General features: G+C 42.6%; 1 protein-coding gene across 4 annotated transcripts in view; it reads left to right on the top strand.

Annotated features, from left to right (window-relative positions):
* The window catches only part of LRRK2 (leucine rich repeat kinase 2), a 546702-nt gene that overhangs the window by 461143 nt on the left and 57925 nt on the right, over positions 1-27634 (top strand). For all 4 annotated transcript variants that reach the window (XM_073619682.1, XM_073619683.1, XM_073619681.1 and 1 more), the window contains 4 exons: positions 13232-13422; positions 13701-13861; positions 15315-15485; positions 23266-23366. In XM_073619682.1, coding sequence (XP_073475783.1) covers positions 13232-13422; positions 13701-13861; positions 15315-15485; positions 23266-23366 — 624 coding nt within the window. The remainder of the gene's footprint in view (positions 1-13231; positions 13423-13700; positions 13862-15314; positions 15486-23265; positions 23367-27634) is intronic.

Genomic DNA, 27634 nt, shown 5'->3' with positions numbered 1-27634 from the left:
TAATTTGTAATTAAACTCGCCTGTATCAATTAACAGGTGCTGACAATATAGAAATCACACTGGCAACCAGTTTAAAGGTGGAAAATTGATTCACCCTTTCTGTTGTGTGGTTCTGTGTAGCACACGGTGCATGGAGAAGAGAAAGAGAAGCAATGAATTGTCTGAGGATTTTACAACAAAAATTGTGGAAAAGCATGGACAATCTTAAGGTTACAAGTCCATCTCCAGAGAAATAAATGTTCCTGTGTCCATCGTGCGCCACATTGTCAAGAAGTTTACAACCCATGGCACTGTAGCTAATGTCCCTGGGTGTGGACAAAAAGGAAAAATCAAAGATTACTACGAAGGATTGTTGGAATGGTGGAGAAAGAACCTCGATCAACTTCCAGACAAATTCAAGCTGACCTTCAGGCACAGGGTACAACTGTGTCAGCTCGCACTATACATCGCCATCTGAATGAAAAGGGACGCTATGGTAGGAGACCCAGGAGGACCCCACTGCTGACACAGAAACATGAAAAAAAGCCAGATTGGAGTCTGGCAAAACTTACCTGAAGAAGCCAAAATCCTTTTGGGAGAGTGTGCTCTGGACAGACAAAACAAAATTACAGCTTTTTGGTAAAGCCCATCATTCTACTGTTTTCCGAAAAAGAAATGAGGCCTTTAACGAAAAGAATACGGTCAAACATGGTGGAGGTTTACTGATGTTTTGGGGTTGCTTTGCTGCTTCAGGTTCTGGATGTCTTGACCCCGTGTGCATGGCATTATGAAATTTAAAGACTACCAAAGAATTCTGGGGTGCAATGTTGGGCCAAGTGTGAGAAAGTTGGGTCTCCATCAGAGGTCATGGGTCTTACAGCAGGACAATGACCCCGAGCACATGTCAAAAAGCCCCCAGAAATGGTTTAAGACAAAGCGTTTTAGAGTACTGAACTGGCCTGCAATGAGTCCAGATCTAAATTCCATAGAGCACCTGCGGAGAGATCTCAAAACAGCAGTTGGGAAAAGGAACCCTACCAATCTGAGAGACCTGAAGCAGCTGGCAAAAAGATTGGTCCAAAATTCCAGTAGAGCACTGTAAGAAAATCATTGATGGTTACAGGAAGCGATTGATTTCAGTTATTTTTTAATATTAAGGGTGCCAATAATTTTGTCTAGTCCATTTTTGGAGTTTTGCATGGAATGTGTCAGATTTGGCTTTTTGTTTCTCCACTTTTTTTGTGTCATACCAATACAAACAAAAGAAATAAACATAGGGCGTGGCCAAGCCATGGAGGAGTGAGGACGTGTTCTCCCTCAGCTCCGCTCTCACTGCAGCTTCTCTCAGCTATACTGGGGCAAACCTGACTGTGACCAGCTCCAACCATGTCACAACGATCGCGGGCATTCTCCCAGCCGATGGGGACCGACCAGATGAAGCAGGGCCCGCTGGACACGTACTTCCCGTAGACCCGCCGGTCCAGGAAGGGAGATCCCAAGATGGCGCAGGAGAAGGCGGCCGCTCGACAACACGCGGCTCCAGCACCTGAGATGGCGGCATCCCTGGTCCCATCGCAGCGGTCGGTGAGTGACTCTGCTCCCCCTGCATCCCCAGGCTCACTGTCCTCACTAGAGCAAGGCCCTGACCCTACAGAACTGCTGGTGGATTGCGATCTTAAGCGCCATATCTGGTCTCTCCCCACTAGAGAAGACCTGCATGCTTCACAGCCAGGATAGAAAAGGCTTTCACACAGGACATTGCTTAGTTGAAAGCAAATACCACGTACCTAGTGGGCAGGATGGAGACTCTAGAACAGCGTTTTGATGACACCTTCCCTCACATTGCCATGCTGCAGGAAAAATGCACCACACAGAGCCATAAAATGGAGGCCCTGATATCCCAGATAGATGTTTTTGAAAATCGCAGCAGACGCGCTAATATACGCATCCGTGGCATGCCAGAAGCCACTGCACCAAGAGATATCATTCCATCTCTGGTAGGAGTATTTAGGGAAATACTGGGGCTTACGGACACTAACCTGGTAGAAATCGATCGGGCGCACTGAAGCTCTGAAGCCACCTTCACAGGATCCTGAGTCCCCACGAGACATTATCTGTAAGCTCCATAAGTATACTCTGAAAGATCGCATAATGCAAAAAATGCGGAACAAACCATACTTTGATTTTGATGGGGCAAAATTGTTTTTCTGCCAAGATCTTTCTAGGCGCACTCTTATGCAACGCAGAGCTCTGCGTCCCTTGCTAACGGCCATTCAAGATGCAGGCCTTACCTACCGCTGGGTTTTCCCCTTTAGCCTACAAGTGCTGAAAGAGGGGCGACAAGTTACACTACGCAATAAAGATGATTTACCACACTTCCTCTCTGCTGTGCAATTCGGAGACGTCCACTTTCCAGAATGGAGGGGAGACCTGGATTTACCTGCTTTTTCCCTCCCCCAGCCATGGCAAACCGCAAGAGGCAAAAGTCGCTCTAGGGGCAACAGATGCTGCACTACCAGTGCCCTGCTACCACCAGAGACCGATAGAACTCTACCTTTTGGCTCAGGACAATTCCAGTGCCCTCTCTCCCTGGGCCTAACCACCTCTAGCCTCGATGGTCCGGCAGGGAGGCCCTGGTCTCAAACTCAGGTTTCACTACTGGGACAGTGCTGCTGCTGTTTCTCTCGGGTTCCCGGCATATTTTCTATGCCCTAGATGTTAGACTCTGGACATGAACAATTGGTGTCCCCTGTCTGATTACTAATACCCTGTAGAGTCGATGGGAGGGGAGTGATTTCTTCACATTCCCCATTCTGGCTTCTGTTCCCCCAGTAGGCCTACCCACATTTGGTGTAAACCCTATATGGTACAGTGGGCCGTGGCCCATGGCCCTCCCTGTCTTCAGTGGGGGGGGGGGCCTGTGCCAGGCTCACTGACTAATTATATAGCAGGCCGGCTAGACTCCACCTGCTATGATAGGTTGTATTTCCTGACCTGTTTAACTGCGTTGATTTATATGTTATTGTGTTTGTTTAACGGTATCCGTGGGCTTTCATGGTGTCTATTAGGCCCCTTTCACACTGGGGTGGTTTGCAGGCACTATTGCGCTAATAATATCGCCTGCAAACCGACCCGAAACAGCCGCTGCTGTCTCTCCAGTGTGAAAGCCCAGAGGGAAAAAGTCCTGCTAGCAGCATCTTCGGAGCAGTGAAGGAGTGGTGTATACACCGCTCTGGCCCATTGAAGTCGATGGGACAGCGTGGCTATACAGCCGGCAAAGTGCCTCTGCAGAGGCGCTTTGCGGTGGTTTTTAACCCTTTCTCGGCTGCTAACCCCCCCCCCCCCCCCGCTAGCGGCCAAATACCGACGGTAAACCGCTGCTAACAATAGCGACACTTTACCGCCGACACCGCCCTAGTGTGAAAGGGGCCTTAAGGTAATATCTTACAATGTCAGGGGTCTCTGCTCTCCACACAAACAGAGCAGGCTGTGGTTGGAACTGAAAAGGCTAGGGGCTCAGGTATTATTTTTGCAGGAGACACATTTTACCTCCCAGTCCACACCTAAACTACCCACCTACTTATTCAACCAGTGGTTCCTAAGCGCCTCTATGGTTTCTAAGGCAAAGGGTACTGTCATAGCTATCCACAAATCATGCCCCTTTCAACCTACAGAACATTTTTCAGACCCCTTGGGCAGGTTTGTCTTCCTGAAAGGGAAAATAGCCGGGACACTGTACACCTTTTCAAACGTATATGCCCCTAATTCTACCCAGCTTGCCTTTCTAGATACCACTTTGGAAAGACTGTCTGAATTTAGGGAGGGCCATCTGATCTTAGGGGGAGACTTCAACATCAGCCCAGACCCCTTATTTGACACATCCCATAATTCGCTCGACCCACTTGTACGCTTTCCTCAAGCGATTTTGAAAAACCCTCCATTCCCACCTCCTGTTCAATAGCTGGCGGGTACTATTTCCTTCGGCTAGGGATTACAGCTATCATTTTAAAGTTCATGATGTATACACCCATATAGATCTCCTCTTCGTGGACCAATTTACCCTCGAGCTACTGCAGGCAGCATCCATAGAGAATATTACCACCTCGGACCATGCGCCAGTAACATCCACTTTTACCCTGCCACAAGGCACCCAGCGTACATGGTCATGGCGACTAAACGAGAACCTCTTGGATGACGGGGGTCTCTGATACCCTAACACACTATTTTAACCACTTCCCTACCGCACATAGTCAAATTACGTCCCTGACTTTGTGCAGTGATATCTGAATGATGCCTGCAGCTAGAGGCATCATTCAGATATCATTATTTCCAGTCGGCGATTCTGTGCACCATAAGAATGATCATAGTGGCAGTTCCGCTGCTTGATCGTTCTTATATGCGACGGGAGGGGACATCCCCGCCCTCCCACCGCCATCCGTTGCTTCTCCGGGCTCTCCCGTGCCATCGTGGGCCCGGATTAAGAATCGGCCGGCGCCGGATGACTACGATACAGATTTCTGGTGACCAGATGGTCACCAGTCATCTCTATGACCGTCAGAGGCCCGGGCGTGACGTCATAACATTGTGCCTGGGCCTCCGACGGTCATAGAGATGACTGGTGACTATCTGGTCACGTCATCTCTATCGTAGTCATCCGGCGCCGTTCCCGGATGTCAACAAAGCCGCGATCGCGGCTGTCAGCATGAGATCGATGAGTTTTTTTTCACTGATTTCATGCTTTCCAGCCTGGAGGAGAGGTCTTATTGACCCTGCATCTCTCCATAAAGAGGACCTGTCACATAGATTCATATTACAAGGGATGTTTACATTCCTTGTAATAGAAATAAACGTGATCAAAAAAATAAAAATGTATAAAAATAAAAAAAAGTAAAATAATAATAATAAAAATGTTTTTTTTTTTTAAATGCCCCTGTTCGTCCTTACCCCCTTCAATGTATCAGGCACACATTGTCCTCATCCCTAAGCCCGGCAAAGACATATCCCTCTGTACTTCTTATAGGCCGATCTCCCTGCTAAACTATGACCTCAAGATTTTGACAAAAATATTAGCGACCAGACTGCGGACGATTCTACCATCCCTCATTAATATAGACCAGACTGGTTTCATGCCAGGGAAATCAACAGATATAAATTTACGCAGAGTGTTTACCCATCTTCAATTACCTCCCACTGAGTCCTCTACGAGATTAAGCTTGGTGGTGCTCTGCCGGCGCCCTTTTCTGTCGGAAGAGGTACGAGGCAAGGTTGTCCACTGTCACCGGCCCTTTTTGCCTTGGTGATGGAGCCACTTGCCTCGGCCCTCAGACAGGCAGACGGGGTTAGGGGCATACAGGTGGGATCCATACATGAGAAAGTTGCTTTATATGCGGATGATCTTATCCTTTTTTTTGAGTGACCCTGCCCAATCCCTTCGGGAGACGTTGACCATTCTTTCCAATTTCACTAGCTGTTCGGGGCTCAAAGTAAACTGGGATAAATCCCAAATCTTGCCGATAGATGGGGCCGCAAAGGATGTAGCGGATCCCGACCTACCCTTACTATGGACAGACAAAATTAAATATCTAGGTATTCACATCTCCGCATCTACCTTTGACTATTATACCCTTAACTTAGAACCACTGATACAAAAGATGAGAAAGAGACTGAAGGCATGGGCAAATCTCCCCCTCTCTTTAATCGGGAGGATCAATTTATTTAAGATGAAGCTTCTACCTGCCTTTCTCTATGCTCTCAGACATGCACCTGTCTGGAGCCCCAAAAAGGTATTTCGCCTAATAAACTCCATTTTATTATCTTTTCTCTGGGGATCCGGTCAGCCGAGATTTAAGCTGACGGTGCTGCAGAGACCTTGGGGAGGCTTGGCTTGCCCTGACCTTCACTCTTATTTTGTGGCGGCTATGTTACGCCCACAACTGGCTAGTCTCTGATGAGTCCAATGCAGCAGTGGTTCTGGAAGCAGCACGTTTGGGGTCTTATGAGGCGCTACGGAACCTACTTTACCGGGGCTCTAGAGCTCCCTTCCCTCTTACATCAGCAATGAGAGTGGTAATACGGGCGTGGTCAGTGGCAAATTCACTACACCCCATCCCTTCTGGACACATTTCCCCCTATAGCCCTCTTTGGTTTAACCCGCAATTGCCAGAATTCGGGTCCATTCCCGACCCTGGGGTATGGGCATGCAAGGGCATCAAATATATAAATCAAATTTGTCTTGCGGGCAAAATACAGACTTTTGATGAGTTGAAACAACAATATAATTTACCTAACTCGCATCTGTTTAGATTCCTGCAGCTCAGGCACGCTTTCAATACTCAGTTTGCAAATGCCCCCGTGGCCTTTTACACCTCAAATCTGGAGACTCTGCTCAGAGATGAAGCTCTATCTAAACCCTTATCTTCCATATATAAGGTACTACTCCCTAACGTCCACACGGGACTAGAAAACCTTAAGGCAAAGTGGGAAGTAGATTTCCCTACATTAGACATAGAAGATTGGGAAGAAATGCCCTTTTTCACAACTATTATCAGCCAGAGATAAATTGGTGCAATTTAAAATAGTACAGAAGGTATATTACACGCCTGAGCGTTTACACAGAATCTATCCATCTATTTCTGCCTCTTGCTGGAGGTGTAATTCAACCTCAGCGGATTTCATTCATATTTTTTGGAACTGTCCTCAGATTGCAATTTTTTGGGTTGAGGTAACCAAATTTATTTTGACTGCCACCACCGTTTCTGTGCCACTGTCTGTGGAGGTATGTCCGCTGGGACTCATTGAATCACTGGCCCCACTACGGGCAATCAGAACCCTGCTAGGATTATTACTTTACTATGCCTGTAAATCTATAGTACTCAGATGGAAGGCCTCATCTGCACCTTCAATAAATTTATGGAAGAAGTTAGTGAATGTGGCTCTACCATTGTACAAAGCTACTTACCTGTCACGTGGCTGTGGCAAAAAATTCCACAAAATATGGGATATTTAGACGGAATCCCTGTCCACTAATGCAGATTCGATTGATGATTAGTTCACTCTATTAAGTACGACTCAAATGGCATCCCTGATCTCCTAAAAGTCCCTGGGCTGTTCAGTCGATAGTTTAGGGGAAAGGGGGGAATTTGAATATGTTATTGTACTGCACATTTCATTCCATGAATCACTAAAGTGGGTATTGCAGAGTACACATGGAATTAGAGGAGTGCTTTGAATATTCTGCACAGGTGGTTGAGCGTACAGTGGTTTCGTAAAGAATATATATATATATATATATATATATATATATATATATATATATATATATATATATATATATATATATATCTTTATATGTATGTTTTTTTTTTTTTCTCTTAGTATGTAGTTGTTGACCGAGCCTGGGTATGCCCAATAGGCTCTGTTTTGTTTTGCATTTACCTTGAAATTACAATAAATACAACTTTAATAAATAAATGCCCCTGTTCCCGGTAGCTCGCGCTCAGAATCGAACGCACACGCAAGTCCTGCCCACATATGTAAACGCCGTTCAAACTACACATGTGAGGTATCGCCGCGTGCAACAATTCTAGCACTAGACCTCCTCTGTAACTCTAAACTGGTAACCTGTAAATATTTTTAAAGCGTCGCCTATGGAGATTTTTAAGTAACGAAATTTGGCACCATTCCATGAGTGTGCGCAATTTTCAAGCGTGACATGTTAGGTATCTATTTACTTGGCGTAACATTATCTTTCACATTATACAAAAAAAATGGGCTAACTTTACTGTTTTGTTATTTGTTAATTCATGAAACCGTTTTATTTGTTTTAAAAAAAAGGCGTTTGAAAAATGATTGCGCAAATACCGTGCCAGATAAAAAGTTGCAATGAGTGCCATTTTATTCCCCAGGGTGTCTGCTAAAAAAACATATATAATGTTTGGGGGTTCTGAGTAATTTTCTAGCAAAAAAATTATGATTTTTACATGTAGGAGAGAAGTGCCAGAATAGGCCCAGTATGGAAGTGGTTAAGAAAAGAGAAAAATGGAAGAAAATACTATCGATGATGTGGGTGTAGGGATGATCTAGGAGGGACACAAGGCAGTGATACGGGGCAAGCTGATTTCGCAGGGGGCCAGGTGTAAGAGGGCACGACAGGCCGACTTTCAGAGAGTCCGGAAAGCCCTTTAACAGGCGGAACTCCGCCATAAGCGTCACGGGGACCCAGAGGCTCTAAAGAGGTTGTTGGAGCTGAGAGAGTTTTTCTCACGCCTGTTGGACCGCAAAGTCTGCAGGCAGCTTCGTTACCTTTCTCATAAATACTATGAGCATGGTAACAAGTGCAGTAGGATGCTCGCTAGAGCCCTTCGTAAATGTCGGCCCAAACTCACGTCCACAAACTCCAATACACTTCTGGTGGGGCGGTCTCACATTCCTCTTAGATTGCCTCTCTGTTCCATGACTATTATGCGGAACTTTATTCATTAGATTAGGAGACCCGATCCCTTCTGAAGCCTTATTAGCCCACATTACAGTGCTCTTAAAGGAAGGCAAGGATCCCACTTTAACTCAGAATTACCATCCAATATCACTATTGAACATGGACATTAAAATCCTAGCAAAAATATTAGCTAACCGCCTGAAACACCTTATTCCCCACATTGTACACCCTGATAAAACGGCCTTTGACCGGGTGGACTGGTCCTTCCTGAAGGCGGTCCTGAAGACCGTGGGACTAGGCCCTTACATGCTGACATGGATCATGGCCTTCTATTCCACCCCCAGTGCCCAAGTCAAGGTGAATGGCCTCCTCTCCCCCAGATTCCTGATCATGAATGGCACGAGACAGGGGTGCCCCCTCTCGCCCCTCCTGTTTGCCCTCACTTTAGAACCGTTGCTGCGCAAAATACAGGCTAACCCGGACATCAAAGGGCTGACGGTTGGAAACATGGAGCACAAATTATCTGCCTATGCAGACGATGTTCTGTTCCACTTACCGGAACCCCTGATCTCGCTGCCAAACCTCATAAAAGAACTTCGCCAGTTTGGGGCGCTCTCCAATTTTGAAATGAATTACTCAAAGTCAGAAATTTTACCAATAGTGCTTTCCCCTTCACTTACAGCCTACGGACGGCGTTTCCCTTTACATGGGCTAAGTCCTCTGTAAAGTACCTGGGTATCCAACTAACCGATCGCTATGAGACTCTCTACCATAATAACTATCCCGCAGCGGTTAGAAATGACCTTAAACACTGGACTAAAATCGCTTTTACCTGGCTCGGAAGGGGGAATATCATTAAAATGAATATTCTCCCGCGTGTGCTCTTCTATTTGCAGATGGTACCGGTGCCCCTGCCTAGCACCTTCTTCTCCTTGATCACCAGCATGTTCGCGGAATTTGTGTGGAATGCAAAGAGACCCCGCATAGCTATGAGAGTGCTGAAACGCCCAAAGAGGGCCGGAGGCTTAGGTATACCAGACATCTGGAGGTACTACAGGGCTATCCTTCTCCAGCGGATATTGAACTGGTGTTTCATAACCCGATCCAGGCTCTGGGTACCCCTGGAAAAATGCCTGGCAGGTAGAGACCTGGCTTATGCTCAGTGACTGGCTAGGGAACACGGGGTTGTCAGACGCTACCTCTCCCCAACGACCCAGACTCTTAAGGTCTGGGATAGGATCAACAGTATATACTCTCTGCCCCCCCCCCCCCCCGTGTCCCCACTGGCCCCACTTGGGGGCTTTTGCTGGTTTCCCCCAGGAGAACAAATAGCATTTTTTAAGAAGTGGACGGATGATTCTAATGCCTGCTGTGGCAATTTGCTGGAGAACGGAGACTCCCCACTCTTGAGACCCTTAGGGCTCGCCATGGAAGCTTCCCAATGGATTTCTGGCCATATAAACAACTCAGTCACTTTTTTGCTATGCAAGGTCAACCCATTAGAGCCACCTCTCTACTTACACCATTTGAGTTTCTCTTTGCCACGGATGAACCTATCCCTCACATGGTCTCCGAGTTATACCAATTATTGGGATCAGCCGCCTCAAAGACTAAGCCGGTCTACATCAGAGAATAAGAACTAGACCTGGGGAAGAGTTCACTGAGGCGCAGCTGGCTCACCTGTACCAGCTAACACATTCTAGCTACATTGAGTCCAGAACGCAAGAAACCAATTACAAGATACTGACACAATGGTACAGGGTGCCGGCTGTGCTCGCCTGAATTTACCCCTCCATATCCAACCACTGCTGGAGAGGCTGTGGCCTCCACGGTACATTATTTCATCTATGGTGGGAATGCCCGAGAATAAGGCCCTTTTGGGAGGAAATTAAAACTCAGATACAGGACATACTGGGTTTTGACATCCCTCCTTTCTCCTTTGCATTACCTCTTCCATATTCCTCCTGTTCCTGCTAGCCAGTATAGGAAGAGCACTTTACCACACCTCTTGAATGCTGCTAAACGCCTGCTCCCCATCTATTGGAAGCAGACCTATGTGCCTAGTCGAGAGGAATGGACCAGAAAGGTGAAGGAGATTAGGAAAGCGGAAGAATGGGTAGCAACTTTCAATGGCACTAGGGAACATTTTAACACTTGGGCCCCTTGGTTAAAACATACCTCCGACATGGGGTTTATCCCCTCCAGCCTAGATATTGCCTTACTTGAACTTACTGAGTAGGGATGAGCCTGATGTTCAAGTCGAACGTAAGTTCGACTCGAACATCGGGTGTTCGCCAAACAGCGAACAATATGCGGTGTTTGCGGCAAATTCGAAAGCTGCCGGAACAACGTCTATGGGACACTAGCATGAAAAATCAAAAGTGCTAATTTTAAAGGCTTATATGCAAGTTATTGTCATAAAAAGTGTTTGGGGACCTGGGTCCTGCCCCAGGGGACATGTATCAATGCAAAAAAAAATTTTAAAAACGGCTTTTTTTCAGGAGCAGTTATTTTTTTAATGCTTAATGTGAAACAATAAAAATGAAATATTCCTTTGAATATTGTGCCTGGTGGGTGTCTATAGTATGCCTGTAAAGTGGCGCAGTTTTCCCATGTTTAGAACAATATCACAGCAAAATGACATTTCTAAAGGAAAAATTATCATTTAAAACTGATCGCGGCTGTAATGAATTGTCGGGTCTTGGCAATATAGATAAAACTCATTGAAAAAAAAGAGCATGGGATCCCCCCTAGTCCATTACCAGGCCCTTTGGGTCTGGTATGAATATTAAGGGGAACCCCGAACCAAAATGTAAAAAAAAAAAAAAAAATGCGTGGGGGTCCCCCTAAAATCTATACCAGGAAAGGAAAAGAAAAAAATTTGCATTGATGCATGTCCCCTGGGCAGGACACGGGTCCCCAAACACTTTGTATGACAATAACTTGCAAATAAGCCTTTAAAATGAGCACTTTTGATTATTCATGTTCGTGTCCCATAGACTTTAACAGTTTTCGTGTGTTCTGCCGAATTTTTTTGCCTGTTCACATGTTCTGCTGCGAACCGAAGGGTGTTCAGCTCATCCCTATTGCTGAGCCCTCCCTCAGGGGACGTCTCGGTCAGCACCGCTCAACATTTTAATATGGAGACCCCAGAACTGACAGGACCGCCACTCTAAATAAACCTTAATCTTTGAAAAGTTCTCAGTAGGAATGTGGGTGCGTGCCAGGAGAGGACTCCTCCTCTCTTCCTTCTCTCTCTTATTTTCCCTGTCTTCTTTACTTTTCTGGTTTCTCTGTTATGTTATGGATTCACACATGTTTACCTAGACCAGGCTACCTAGTGGAAATTAGGCACTTTCCTACGACTAGGTCCACTTATTACAATGGTTGATGCTCCCTCTCCTTACTGTAATGGAGACGGGGCCCATATAGGTGCGACGCCTTTCTCTTGCTTGTCTGTGGGCTAGACGCTGGCCGGAGAGAGGTTCAGATGGAGGCTATTTGATCACCTCTGCGGTTTTTATTTTTGCACTATAAACAAAAAGAGCGACAATTTAAAAAAAATATATATATTTTTAACTTTTTGCTATAATAAATATCCCCAAAAAATATATAAAGAATAAAAAAATGTTCCCCTTAGTTTAGGCAGATACGTAATCTTCTACATATTTTTGATAAAAAAAAAAAAAAAAAATTGCAATAAGCGTTTATTGATTGGTTTGCGCAAAAGTTATAGCGTCTACAAAATAGGGGTTAGTTTTATGGCATTTTTATATGTATTTAATATGTATTTAATATTTGTATATTTAATATATTTTTATATTAATTTTTTTTTTTATTAGTAATGGCGGCGATCTGCGATTTTTATCGTGACTGCGACATTATGGCGGACAGATCAGACACTTTTGGCGCTATTTTGAAATCATTCATATTTATACAGCGATCAGTGCGATTAAAAATGCATTGATTACTGTGTAAATGTGACTGGCAGTGAAGGGGTTAACCAGGAAGGGGCGCTGCAAAGGTTAAGTGTGTCCTAGGGAGTGATTCTAACTGTGGGGGGGAGGGGCTACGTGTGACACTACACTGATCACAGCTCCCGATCACAGAGAGCTGTAATCAGTGTCAGTGTTACTAGGCAGAATGGGGAAATGCTTGTTTACATCAGCATTTCCCCATTCTTCCTCTCCGTGAGACGATCGCAGGTATCCCCGCGGACATCAAGTGCCTGTCTGTGCCATTCTGCCGACGTATATGTACATCCGGCGGTCTGCAAGCTGTTAATAGGTAATATATCAATATTTTAAAATGTTGCATTTTGTTTGTGTGGTACCTCAAAAAATCCACATTTCTTCCTTTTGAATTTTTTTTTTTTTTTTTGCAAATGGAAATGTACCTGTACCTATACGCCCATTTGCCTGTCCGTGCCATTCTACCGACGTATATGTACATGCGGCGGTCGGCAAGCGGTTAATAGGTAATATATCAATATTTTAAAATGTTGCATTTTGTTTGTGTGGTGCCTCAAAAAAAACTAATTTCTTCCTTTTGAATTTTTTTTTTATTTTTTTTTGCAAATGGAAATGTCAATTTCCTTTGGGTAGTAAGGTGCCTATGAATTTTGTGGTGTTGTGTGCGCTTTGTGATTACATTTCCCAATGTGCTATTGCTCAATATACTTTTAAATTAAGCTTTTTTTCCCTGAAATTACTGAAATTTGATGAGAGTAAAATTATATTGCACAAATGCTACACAAAGCATCTATCATAAATAAATAAAGCTTGTTTTTTAAGTTTTCTTTTTTCCACTGTTATTCAGGAACTGACTGTACTTAGTCAACTCCATCACCCAAGCTTGGTATGTTTGCTGGCGGCTGGTGTTCGACCTAGAATGTTGGTGATGGAACTTGCGTCCAAAGGTTCCCTTGACCGTCTGCTACAACAAGACTGTGGTTGCCTAACCAGAACTCTTCAGCACAGGATAGCTGTTCATGTTTCTGATGGGCTGAGGTAAAAGTCAAGATTGTGTGTGAATGATGTGTAAATGTCAAGGAAAAATTATTAGCAAATTTTTCTATGCGATGTAATGTCTGATGCCCGCCATGGTCAGCTAAAGTAAAGCAACTGTTCTTTTCATATGCAAGGATAACTCATATTTATGTAGTATGTTATAAAAAAAAAATTCAAGAACATTAAATGTGTTTAGATGCATTTAGCATCTTCCAGAATGGTAATATTACTGCTTGACTGTGCTTGAATTATAATAATTTATTTTGTTCCAAAAAAAGGTATCTTCATTCAGCAATGATAATCTATCGGGATTTGAAGCCTCACAATGTTCTGCTGTTCACTTTGTATCCAAACTCTGCTGTTATTGCAAAGATTGCAGATTATGGCATTGCGCAGTACTGTTGCAGAATGGGAATTAAAACCTCAGAAGGCACTCCTGGTAATTAATATTTTCTTTGGTAAACAGTCATAAATTAAAAAATCATATGAACAATTGTGGTAATAAATATAATAATTATATACTCCTTTCAAACGGTTAGTTTGATAAAGTTTAACTGGAAACTCCATGTTAGTCAATGGGTGACCAGATGAGTGTTCGTTTACATACAATTACCTCTGGGTCAGTCCAGGTCCAGAAAAATAATTGAAATGTTCAAGGAGTAGTGATAATAGTTGTACTCTCATCTTAATACCATGACCTATAGGTGAAATATAGGTCTTAATGCGCTGCCCCCACTGGGGTTTACAGACTCATCAAATACTGTGCAACATAAGGTCCTCCATAAGGCTTTCCTTGGTAAAATGTGAGCTTCCTACAGACCCTTAAGGCACCTGGACAAATGCTGTCTCCTCACCTTGCTCTCCACAGTTTCCTGGTCGGAAATTTGGCAGGACATAGTTTTGTATGGAAATTAGACTTAATTTGCAGATGCCTAGTTGTTTAGGAACTGTTACCCACCTGCCAGAATGTGTACTCGAATAAGGGTCTGGTATTTTTTTTTGGGGGGGGGGGGGGGTCTCACACCATCTTTTTTTTTTTTTTTTTTGTGTGTGGGATCCCCCCTTAAAATCCACAACTGACCTTTTTGGAGGCGGACTCCTATGCCATTTTTTATTTTTTAAGGCAGGGCTCCTTTGTTTACTTTCTGCTGCCAGTCAGGAATCCCCGGGAGACGGCGGGGATGAGTCACTGGTTGTTAGGAGGCCAGTGGGTGCCGTCTCCTGACAACAAACACAAAACACTGGCAAAAAGGCATATGCATGCCTTTTTGCTGGATTTCTATTAACATCTATAGGACCAAACTCATGCAGCAATCACACCAAAGCAGCACAGGACCCTTTTCTATAATAATGGATGAGCCAGTCATACAGTACATGGGAATACAGTACAAGGGATTAGGGGGGGGGTGATATAAATGGGGCTTGACTGTCTGCTTTTACTGCCCTTCAGCCTGTAAAAAAAAAAAAATATAATGTTGAAATTAACACGAAATTGTGATTTCTTTTATAGCAACAGCTTTGTTTTCTACTAAAAAAAGCACTCGTGAGCATAAAACTTGAAAGATCTTGGTTTTTGATGTACCCCATTTTAATGGATTGAAATAATCAGATTTTTATGCTGGACTGCGATCATTCTTTGTCCTGTTATACGTATCTACAGAAACAAATAGGACTGGCACTTAGTGTTTGTGGGAAAGCTTGGACCAACCTGGAGCGTTTTCTTATTTCTATATGGTGGACGCAAAGAATGTACATTATTAGCATTGGGTTACCATTGATTTTTGTATGTATATGAAGACTGTTAGCCATTAGCCCACTGCTAGTCTTCTTGGAGGTGCTGGTAATGGATGTTTCAAAATGCAAAATATAAATCAGTTCTGTTGCCCTTTTAGGATTCCGAGCACCTGAAGTTGCCAGAGGAAATGTAATTTACAACCAGCAGGCTGATGTATATTCTTTTGGGCTGTTGCTTTATGACATCTTGACAAGTGGAGCAAGAATGGTAGAAGGACTAAAGTTTCCAAGTGAATTTGATGAGCTTGCAATCAATGGAAAGTTGCCTGGTAAAAAATATTTTATTTAAAAATGAATAAAAAGCCTGCCCTGACTTATTCTTTATCCTTCTTGCTTACCTTACAACTAGACAGTTCTATTCAGTCTGACTATTTGATTATCGTCTTTATTCTTATGCTTTTTATTTACAATGTGTATAAAGTAAACACAGTTGTAAGATGGTTCTATACATACCACTATACTGTAAAGCATTCTGAATGTATACTATGTATCCATATATTATATTCTTTTGTTTTCCTTTGTGAAAACTCAATAAATACATTTAACAAGAAAAAGCCTTCCCTGTATGAACTGTACAGTGTTTATTGGCTCTGTCCATAGATTTGGGGTCTCTAAACTCAGCCGTGGGCCACATCCAGCCTGCTGCAAGATTTTATTTGGCCCACAGCAACTTGTCCTGTATTTTGCTTCATTGCAAACTGCCAGCACCGTAACAAGCATTCACACTGAGCAGCCAAGACAAATGGCTGCTACGATGTTGGCAACTGGCCCGACTGCACCATGGAAATTCATGACAATGGTCCAGGGCAGCGGCATCCATGGCCACTCCAGCAATTAAAGGAGTTCCTGCGTCTGCCCTCCCTTCATCCATAAATGCACTGCCTCCTGACCTGAGCCATGCTGTCGCTATGTTGAAGATTATACGGTAGTGCTGGGAGAATGATTACTGTGATGTAAGGGGTGCTATGATATGGAGGGAGGGGCTCTGATGTAATGGGGGGCTTTTGATGGCTATTAATCGAACGATACAGCACACAGGCTGAATATTCATAGACACTGGGTTATTTATCTTTGGGTGATTGGATACTGGCAGAGCTTTTCAGGATACATTCCTGGGCATCCCCCATATAACCCTAACCCATTCTGCGAGTCCTCATTTTTTTTTTTGTGTCCGAAGGTCATGAGCCTCTTCTCCCCTATGAACAAATCACTTTGGTTAACTAGTTTATAATTTTATTTAGACTCTTCAACTGTATATTGTGTTTTCATACAACAATAGAAGCAGTGCATCTGGATCAGTGTAACCTTTTGGCTAACCTTTGAAACTGTACCTGGCCCCCTCCCCACTGTGGGGACGACCTGTAATGTTGCTTTGTGCCCTGGATCCTGCATGTGTGTTCACCTCAGCACTTTGTGCAAGGCATGTAGTTAGCTGCAGGGTTGTACATACCTATGAAACCCAATCAATGGAGACCCGTTCAGGGTAGTCCTACTACAACGTGCGAAGCCTGGATCCTATATAGAGCACAGAGACATGGACAAGGTAAGACAGGGTCACCCTGCTAATTGAACTGTTATTGTGGCCCTCAATCCTAAATAGTATGTGTTTTAAATGTTATGACTATCAGGAAATCGGGACTTTGTTTGGAATGTATACACTTAATGGTGTAAACTTTTCAAAATTGGCACCACTCAGATTTTAGTCTAAGGTGGATGGCCAGGTGTGACATCACACCACAGGTCACACACTTTACCGCCACATCTGCTCATAGCCATTTTAAGTTATTCAAACTGTACCTTCCTCCCTTTTGCCACAGGGACACACAACAGGATGGTCTGCACTCAGGTTCTGTCACTGTCCTCCCTGGACAGGCTAGAACTATAGACAAAACCTTTTTTTTTTAAATTTGCATAGAGCAAGGGAGCGTTCTAACCTCTGTCAGTTTTCCCTATCTGTGTAACATTTTGGAGATTTCCCTTCACTTTCTGTCCCATAGATAAACAAGAAGTGAGAGCAAATCCCTGCAAATTAAGGGTATCTCTTGCGCACCCCAGGTCACTAGAACTAATGTCCCCATTGGAAGATTTCCCCTCTATTAGTTTTCTGCGGACAACCCAGTTTGGTACTTTTCTTTACTTTCACTTCCAATATAATGGCAAACAGGGCAAATAGAGAGGGTGAATCTCCTTAATAGGGGCACAGATAGAAATAAAAACTGACAGCAGTTCTAATCCCTCTCCACTCTCCACAACAAAAAAAAGTTTTTCCTTTAGTTATACTTTAACCACAGGGGAACACCCTTGCCTGTAGCAATGGCAGAAATCGGAGAGCAATGGCAGAAATTGGAGAGCAATGGCAGAAATCAGAGAGCCATGGTAAAAGCTCTGGCAAACATTCGCTCTGCCAATGGCGAGCACGACACTCTCAGTCCCTGAATGAGGATTTTGCATCAGAACAGGACCCAATTCTAGCCCCAGTCTCTGCATCCAATTCTAACTCTGTTTCAGGCACGCAGCAAGTGGTTGACTTGACTGTTTGATTGTAACATTGGGGATGTGGCAGCACACTGCTCTGTGCTGGTCCATCCATTCGATTTTGCAACCAACACAAACTTGCATTCCAGGACCATACTTTAACTGAGCAACTACAGCAATTACCTTCTGCCTTGCTCTTTGGTGTCGATGCTCTAGAACAGGTTATGACACAAAGCTGAAGCTGCCTGCAAAAGAGGCTCCATTATGTATCCCCTTAAAGGAGAACATCTGTTTGGTGAGGCACGTAAACATGTTACAGGAGGAAACGTTCTTCCATACAGAAAACTTCCATAAACCTCCCTTTGCGGAAGCTTCTACCAGCAAAAAGACAGAGACTCTACCCAGGATCCCACTTCCAAGCCCAAAATTAGCTTTTCCTTTTGACCAAATAAGTCTTCCCCGAAGCCCTCTGTTACAGTTTGCCTATCTCTGGATCACACATGTCCTAGACCTGTGCATTTAATTATGGTTTTAAAGGGGTACTAAATAGTTTCGAGAAACTCTTCTCACCGCTTTTTTCTTTCAAATTATTCAGATTCTGACAAAGGGCAGTCAGATTTGCAGACTGCCCTGAACCGCCTCTTGACTCAAGTAATTGTTCCAGTACCTCTAGAGGACAGGTTCAAAGACGACTGCTCCAGGAGTGGACAGTTCGATTTTGCTTTCTTAGGTCCTTAATGTGGTGCTTTCTGTCCTGCAGAAACCTCCTTTTGAACCCATCAGGGGAATCACCTTAACAGATCTCTCCTGCAAAGTAGCCATTTTGGTTACTATCACATCTGTAAGACTCTGGGCTAGCAGCCGTCTCTTCCTCATCCTTCAAAAATACAAAATAGTCTTATGCCTAGGGCCATCCTTCCTTTCCAAGGTGGTATCAGTTTTCCACCTCAATGAAGACATTGTACTTCCATCTTTGTGTCCTACACTAATATTTTTCACATTTACATGGGGGGCCCTTTTTAAAGGGGGCTTACAGATTATGAATATGCACCCCACATTCTATTCTCTGGATAAATACACCTACTGCTGCTCATCCCCATTCTTCAGAAATGGTAACGTACCTGTAAATTCAATATCTTAAAGTGCAGTAGAGGACACAGGTCCCTCTACTGTTTCCTTACTAAATAAAACTGGAGCCTTGTGGGCAAGGGTATATGGGGACATTGGGGGGTGGTACCCAGCAAAGCTTTTGCCAGTCCATGTCCAGTCACCAGAAAGTAGTGGCATATAACCCATAGTCTAACAATCAACTCCTGTGTCCTAAACTATGTTCAATGATATGGAATTTACAGGTACATAAAAATTCCTTTTTTTGCAGCCCTCCAATATTTGTAAAATATACAATGTGGGCCTCATAATAAAACTTTTGGAGACCCCTGTCATAGATCATGGTGCTTGATTTTAAGTTGTTTGTGGTAAGCTTGCATATTCAAGTTTGATGTAGTACGACATTTAGCCAAAGTGAATAAAATATACTATCCAAATACAAGTTGTACATTGTCTTAATTAACCACTTGCTGACCGGATCACACCTATATACGTCTGCAAAGTGGCATGTTCCCGCAAAACCCCGTATGGGTACATTGTCCCCTTTAAGACCCGTAGCCGGCGCTAAACACACAGATCCCTGTTCTGACGGGAGGAGATACAGATCGTCTGTTCCTATTAAGTAGGAACAACGATTTGGCTCCTCCTCTAGTCAGTTCTATCCTCTCACAGTTAGAAACACACCTAGGGAACACATTTAACCCCTTGGTTGCCCCTTAGTGTTAACCCTTTCCCTGCCAGTGACTTTTACACTGTAATCAGTGCATTTTTATAGCACTGATCGCTGTATAAATGTCAGTGGTCCCAAAAATGTGTCAAAAGTGTCTGATCTGTCTGCCGCAATGTTGCAGTACCGCCAAAAATCGCAGATCACCACCATTACTAGTAAAAAAAAATAATAATATAAATGGCAAAAATCTTTCCCATAGTTTGTAGACGCTATAACTTTTGCACAAACCAATCAATATACGCTTATTGCGATTTTTTTTTTTTTTTTTTTTTTTTTTTACCAAAGATATGTAGAAGAATATATATTGGTCTATACTGATGAAGAATATATTTTTTAAAAAACATTTTTGGGGATATTTATTATAGCAAAAAAAAAAAAATTGTGTTTTTTTTCAAAATTGTCGCTCTTTTTTTGTTTATAGCTCAAAAAATAAAAACGCAGAAAGCTCTATTTGTGGGGATAAAAAGGATGTCAGTTTTGTTTGGGTACAGCGTCCCATGACTGCACAATTGTCAGTTAAAGCAACGCAGTGCCGCATCGCAAAAAATGGCCTGGTCATTAAGCAGGAAAATCTTCCAGTCTTTAAGCAGTTAAATGAAGTGAGAACATCACCCACTACTATCCCGAAAGGCTTACCAAACGGTTGTGACCTTCTTATAGAAGAAAGGTCAGTCAACACCTCTGCCCCAAAAAGGCTATTGGAAATATTTCCAGCTTGGATCCTCCTAATATTGGGATATTGCCTCACTTGAGGTGCCTTTATAAGCTCTCAGCCTTGAGATTTTATGTACCCAAAAGGAGATAAAAAATCCACATAGAGTGTACCCATAAAAACTGATAATATATTAAAAAGAGTAACATATTAAAAACTGTATTGAAAAGACAATCTGTACACAGACTCCGACCGCTCTACAGTATGGCTGAACGAAAACATCTAGCGGCGTGATGCTGTCACAGTAGGCGCCCCATACACGCTTTGTCACAACTGACATCTTCCTGGGGCATCATACCTCAGGAAGACATCAGTTGTGACAAAATGCGTAGGGAAGAGCCTGCTGTGACTTCATCATGCCACTGGATGGATTTTTTTTTTTTATCTCATGGCCGAAAGCTTATAGAGGCACCTCAGGTGACGAGTGGCTTTATCTCAATATTAGGAGGATCCAAGCTGGAAGGACTTCCAATAGCCCTTTTGGGACCGAGCCATTGTCTGACGTTCCCATTATAAGAAGGTCACGGCCATTTGGTAAGCCTTTCTGGATACTATTGGGTGGTGGACTCCATACTTTTCCTTTAAGCCACTGTTCTCACCAATCTGCTACTAAAGTGTATAGTCGTCACCTCACAGCCTTTCTTGGGGTTTTTCTTCACTTATTTGTCACGATTAGGACTTTATATTCAGTTTATGATAGTTTTTTATTACACGTTTTTTTTTTAATACTTGATATTTGCTTATAGCAACTCAGGGTCAGTGCAACATGTTTTTAGTAATATTTGTTTAACTATGTTGATATCACATGGTATGATTACAACTTTTCCGTATTAATATTTTATTTGATGCACTTCAACACACTACATTTTTTTTTATTAGTGAGAACAAACCTACATGAATAGCAGACCTCTTTCTATAATTCTGCATAGAATGTTAATGTCTGGGGCAATATGAAAAAAGCAGGTATACAGTATTTTTTCCCAGCATAAAATAGGCATTACCGCCATTTCATTAATTTGCTTTTGTATTGTGTGACAACTGACTTAAGCCCAGATAAAAGCAAACCCATTCCATTTTGGGTCATGCAAGTACATCACTCTGTTCTGTCTATTCCTTGATGCACTGTATTGTATAGTGTGCCTTGTTCATGATTTCATTTGTTTTATTATGGGAATAAGTAAATTTATATTGGCATATTGTTTTTGTCTCCTAGCCCACATAGTCATAAATGAGTACCTGCATGTTTAGCATTAATTAACATGAATCTAGCGTTTGAAACCTGCTGAATATTAGGCCTCTGGTAAATTCCCAAAGACTAGCTTCTATAATGTATGGATTCATTTTTTAGTGTAGTGTAAAGATAAAGACACTAGTAAATTTTAGATTAATTTAATGTAAGTTAAAATATAAATACAGAAGTGCTGACACAGTCATAATTTATAAATGGGCATATAGAGGTGATATGTCTTGTAACAGATCTTGTATTAAAAGTAAAAAGTCTTTAATAACTTGTGGCTTATAGTGAATCATCATTTCTTTAATTAGTTTCAAAACAGGATGTTAACATTTTAGGTTGTTCCAACATTGTGTAATTTTCAATTTCCTAGGTTTACACCGCAAATGTGGCTTATCTGTCGCAATGTTTAATTATATTTTTAATTATTGTGATGCTAGACTGTTTAGACTGGCTGTTAAAGTGGTTGTAGAGTCAGAAGGTTTTTTACCTTAATGCATTCTATGACAGATAAAAAAACCTTCTGTGTCCAGCAGCTGCTCCAGCACCCCTTATACTTTCCTGAGCCCCATCTCTATCCGGCCATGTCCACGAGTGCCTCAGCCATTCAGGATTTTCCTCCTGATTGGCTGAGACACAACAGCAGCACCATTGGCTCCCTCTGTTGTCAATCAAAGTCAGTTAGACATTCAGGGGAATTCCGTGTCTGAATGGACACAGGGAGCTTTGACTTGGCTCTGTGCCCCCGTAGCAAGATGCTTGCTCTGGGGGCACTCAACAGGAGGGAGGGGCAAGGAGAGCCGAAAAGGGACCCAAGAAGAGGAGGATCTGGGCTACCCTGTGCAAAACCACTGCAACAGAGCAGGTAAGTATGACATGTTTGTTATTTTTAGAGAAAAAAAAAACAAGACTTTACAATAACTTTAAGCAATGAACTCATATGTGAATCTTTATTTTTACTTGAAAGGAAAAATATATTTACAGTGAGCTTATATTTTGAATTATACTTGTCACTAACTAAACTATGCCCATATGGGTATAGGTGGTTGTTGTAACGTAAAAGTGGTTCCAAAGCCTGAACATTTTTTTTACCTTAAAGTGATACTAAAGTCTAATTTTTTCGAGTGTTAAAAATACCAAACATATTATATAACCTTTATATTTTTAAATGCATGCTGTACTATGTTCCATCATTGTTCTATTACTACAGTAGAATGTCAACAACAAAAATGGTGTTTAGTTTTGTGTAGAGTGGGAAAGGTTTAGATCATCTGTCAAGTGTTTTCATTTTTATTTATTTATTTTTTTCTGTGTTGACAGAGGAAAGATTTTCCCTAACTTCCTGTTCCACATCAGGAAGTAAGGGTAAATTTCCCCAGGAGGAACATTGCTTTTAAAGCATAACAGATGTTCTAATCCATCTCCACCCTATATTTAACCAGGTTTTGACTGAAGTCTGCTTGAAATATACAGATTTTGAGATTACACACTAAGCTGATATGTCACTGCAATGTTCCACAAAAGATGCATACAATTAAGATCCATAGAAAGAATGCATTGTCATCAGTGAGTAAGAGCTTAGACTTGAATTAAGAAGGGTAATAAGTAGGGAGCAGATATGCTCATTGTGTACCATTTATAGATAACAGATTTTTATTACATACACATAACACAAATTAAGAATTTTTACATGAGTGCCCACAGTTGCATATATGTACAAAAAAATCTTCATAGTTTATTTTTTTCTTTAAGAATTCAAATATATGATTATGGATCCTCTCTATTTTCTAGATCCAGTTAAAGAGTATAATTGCCCACCCTGGCCAGAAGTTGAAGTTTTGATTAAGAAATGCTTGAAAGAAAATCCCCAAGAACGTCCCACATCTGCTAAGGTATATTTTTAATGGTGCTTATGCAGGAATTTCTAGCAGGGAAAAAAACATATTTGGGTGTGTGTGTCAGATTGCCCAGAAGCTGAAGGCTTCAGTAAAAAGTGTCCACTTACCGCCTTGAGAGAAGAGGGCAAACTGGGTCTAACTAGGATAGAAAAGTGGAAGGCCTAGATGAACAACAGCAAGAGAGGATAAATACATCAGAATTTGCCGTTTTAGAGGTAGATGCCTTACAGGTCCTCAGCTGGCTGCTTTATTAAACAGTAGGACTGCATGCACACAGGCGTATTAAAATACTCCCATCTTTGCTGATCTTTATTCCAGAAGCTGGAAAAAAAATCCAGCTTAAAAAATGCTTGTTTTGGCATGCAAATTTTGCGCTTTTATCCACTTTTACCAGTATATAGTGTTTAGATGCGTATGCTCCTAAACTCATTCTGTTGGCTAGAATAATTATATTTTTTATAATTGTACCATACAGGACACAAGTTTTTTTAAGTCTTGACGATTGTTATATGCTGCCATGTCTACGTGAGGACACTGGCCAACAGACTAGTCCCTGGACAACCGGCAGGGTGGGCAGTGAGAATACTTTAACAAGGATTCAACGCTCTTTATATTTTTTTTGCAGCATGGCCTGGCATGCACCACTTTGAATGGCCCCTTACAGTCCTTGCACTGACTAAGATTGTGTGCACCCTTACAGGGGATCCACTCATGGTAGACATCATATAGATGGGAAGTGAGAAACAGAGGCAGGCCAGCACACACTGTGCACACTGTGGAATGCGAAACCTCAGAGCCAGATAACTCCTCCCAGAAGGATGATTGGCCTCTATCTCTCTCAAACTGAAGGAAACTATTAAGATTTTGGTGGACGAGGTGCCCTCCTGCTTGGAGCTAGAACCACCTGCAGGACCTAAGGTCTCCAGTATGGAATCCCACTCCAAAACTAAGAAATCCTAACAGGCCCTGATTCACCCACTTTTGCACAATGTGCTGTTCAACGACTGGCAGAGGCTGATCAACTAAAGGTTTTAATACCCACCTGTCCAATAGTCCAGTGCCAGCATCTTCTTCTGAGAGCCGATCTTCGGGCCTCTTCATTGGCCGGTGGGGGGATGATGTCACTTCTGTGTATATGCAGGAGGCCATCATCCCAGCACTCAGAGACCAGTCTGGCGCCATAAGCTGGGCTGCGCAGCGAGCAGTCAGGTCGAGCATTTTTTTGCAAAAGACACAGCGCAAGCCTGCCTGCTCGCTGTTTCTTACAGTCGAACTTCAGTTCTGCTTCAGAGCCTATTTGCCATCTCAAGTGCACCCATGCAACTGTTAGTGTCTATGGTTGTTTGCCAAACTCTAGCAGTCTGGGACAAGTGCACGGGATATGACCCCATATCCATTCTTGCTAATCCCTCCGTACTCTAAAAATTGTAGCTCTCCCCGGCAGCTTTGCATTTCTTCATAAATGGTTTTGCAGATTCTCTAAACCAAAATTTTTGTTTGGTCATCATGTCAGTACAAATGCGCAGGATCCTCTGGCTGTGGAAGTGTCTGTGCAGGCGCTTTGTGAGAAATGTCTAGAAAGTATTCCATTAAACGAAAAACTCTTTGGTGAGTCGTTATACACCTTTTATTAAAGAGATCACTCGCAGAAAAAGCAACCCCTTACTCAGTAAGAAGAAAGCTTGTCACTTCCAGGTCCTGGAAGCATTCCTTTCCTCCCTCCCAGACCACTGTGGAGCACCGTGGTAGTTCATTGGTACTTTCTGTCAGTATATCTGCATGCCCGTGCGGGTTGTACAGGCACACAGATGCACAGAAAGCTTTTTTCCCCATCTAGCACTGCTGGGGAAAGACCACTCTTACCTGGAAGTGACAAAATGCTTGTTTGTTGGTCCTCCCCCACTCTACCTGCTGACACCTGCTGTGCTCATTGCAGTGATCTGGCCCGGAGGGACAGTGGAGCCCTGGATACATGGGGGGGGGTTGTCAGTGGTGGGTGTTATGTGGAGTGCGTGTAAAACCCAGTACTGCAATTGTTATCAGTGGCAGTGAAATGGATACATTTGGGGTGTTAATGATATATTTAATTAAATTACTTAGAAACTCTTATTGATAATTTTGTGTCGGTGGCAATGGTGGTTTGGACATCTCCATAGGAGTTGAATAGGAGCTCAGCATATTCAGCACCGTATTTAAAACTAGGGATCGACAGATTATCGGCGATATTCACTTTTTTTTTAAGTATCGGGCACAAACGTACCCAATATTACCGATATTGCTTCAAAGGGTTTTACCAGTGTGATAGCTGCAGGCATCACCCTGGTACCATTCTTTAGAGCGGACGGTCGGATTTATTGTAATAATGACTGATGTGGCTCAGCAGCCACTCGGCTGTTATTACAAGCAGTGGGACCACCTTCCGCTGCTTGCCCAGGCTCTCCCATCCCACCAGGATGCCCGAGCAGCCAGTTGGCATGGCCGCCAGCTGGCCGAAGACCAGAACAAAGCCAATGCTTCGTTCGGGTCTAGGATTTAGTAACCCAGAAGCGATCTCATGACATCACTTCCTAGATTATGGGCATCTTAAAGTTGCCAGTTTTAAAAAATATAAAGTATTAAAAAATGCAGATCTTCACGTTTTGAATTCTTTCAAGTGCAGAGGAGGGGTTTGGGGTCTTATAGACCCACGATCCCTCCATAAAGAGTACTGCCTATTATTTACATTCCTTGTGACAGCAATAACAATGATTAAAAAAAAAAGTGTGTACATTTTTTTTTAAATGTACAGAATATCGGCCTGAGAGGTGGCTGATATAGTGGTATTGTATCGGCACCAAAAAAATGATATTGGTCAATTCCTATTTAAAACATATTGATTCCTCTTTCAAGCCTCAAGAATGTGAAAGTATAAGGTTATATTAAACACTATGAGGTAGATTTACTAAAACGGGTGCAGTCAGAATCTGGTGCATCTGTGCATGGTAGCCAATCAGTGTGTTAAATGATGGCATTCTCTCTATTTAATCCTGAAATTATCCTCTTTACGTTTGCATTTTAATTATATTTCCTGCTTTCAGTGTTCTAAAATATGTTTGCTTTGAGGAGGTAGTTTGTTTTGTCACTATGCGTGCAGTCAGGGTGTCTTATACGTCGACACAATTTAAATATTTACTCTTCAATTTGTCATTGTCCAGAGGTTACCTAACACAGTGAAAGTCCTAGGTAAAGGGTACAGTGAATGTGGTATGATAACCTCCTTGCCTATATTCAGTTTGTTTAAAAATCATATGTCAGTCTTTACAAATCTGTGAACAATCCCTGAAAGAGGGAGTTCAAACTGGCAACCTCAGAAGTTGGAATTGTTTGATGGAAGGATGAAAAGAGAGATGAAATTATTGTCCTATATTTCCCTCGCTTCATATACTTTTTACAATGTGCATTTTTTTATTCTTCCTATTTTGTATCGGAATGTAAACCATAATGGATAATAGTTTGTATCGGAATGTAAACCATAATAGAGAAGTTCAGATTGGAATGTATATCATAATGGATAAGTTCAAAATGGAATATATCGGAATGTAAACCATAATGGATAAGTTTACCTTTCATAACATGTTACACACGTACCCATAACAGCAGCCCCTTTCCGAGCTCCCAATTTTTTCCCCCACACCTGCTGACAAAATTTAAAAAGAGTGCGGGCATCATCCCAGTATTTGTTTTTGCCCGGCGATGCCCTTTTTTGTAAAAGTGGCCAATTATCCACCAGGGAACCCAGGATTGCAGCCAGTGGTTTAGCCAACTGACCATAGATATCATGGAGGACCAGAAGGTCCCCAATCATCTCTATGGTGTAAGAAGGTGGAAGTGACAAGTATTTTGTTGGTTTTGTGTTTACTACCCAATTGCCAGCCAGTAAAGCAGCCGATCAGACCGATCTGTGTAGACCCCAGATCTCTCCATAAAGAGTGCCTGTTACTGCCTATTGCTGTCACAAGGGATGTTTACATTCCTTGTGACAGCAATAAAAGTGATAAAAAAATGTTTTCAAGAAACCATGTAAAAATAAATAAATAAATGTTCAAGCACCCCTGTTCCCTCCCCCATGCTAGCGCACAAAAGTGAATGCATACGTAGGTCACGCAAATGTTAATGGTATTTGCACCACTGTGGGGTATCGCCGTGAACGGTATAGCAAAAGCAATAATTCTAGCACCAGTGTGTGACATAAATATATGTAACAGCGACCATTTTATTCTCTA

Source organism: Aquarana catesbeiana, linkage group LG03, assembly GCF_042186555.1.
Source record: "Aquarana catesbeiana isolate 2022-GZ linkage group LG03, ASM4218655v1, whole genome shotgun sequence".
Classification (NCBI taxonomy): Eukaryota; Metazoa; Chordata; class Amphibia; order Anura; family Ranidae; genus Aquarana; species Aquarana catesbeiana.
This window is presented reverse-complemented; position numbering and strand designations above follow the sequence as displayed.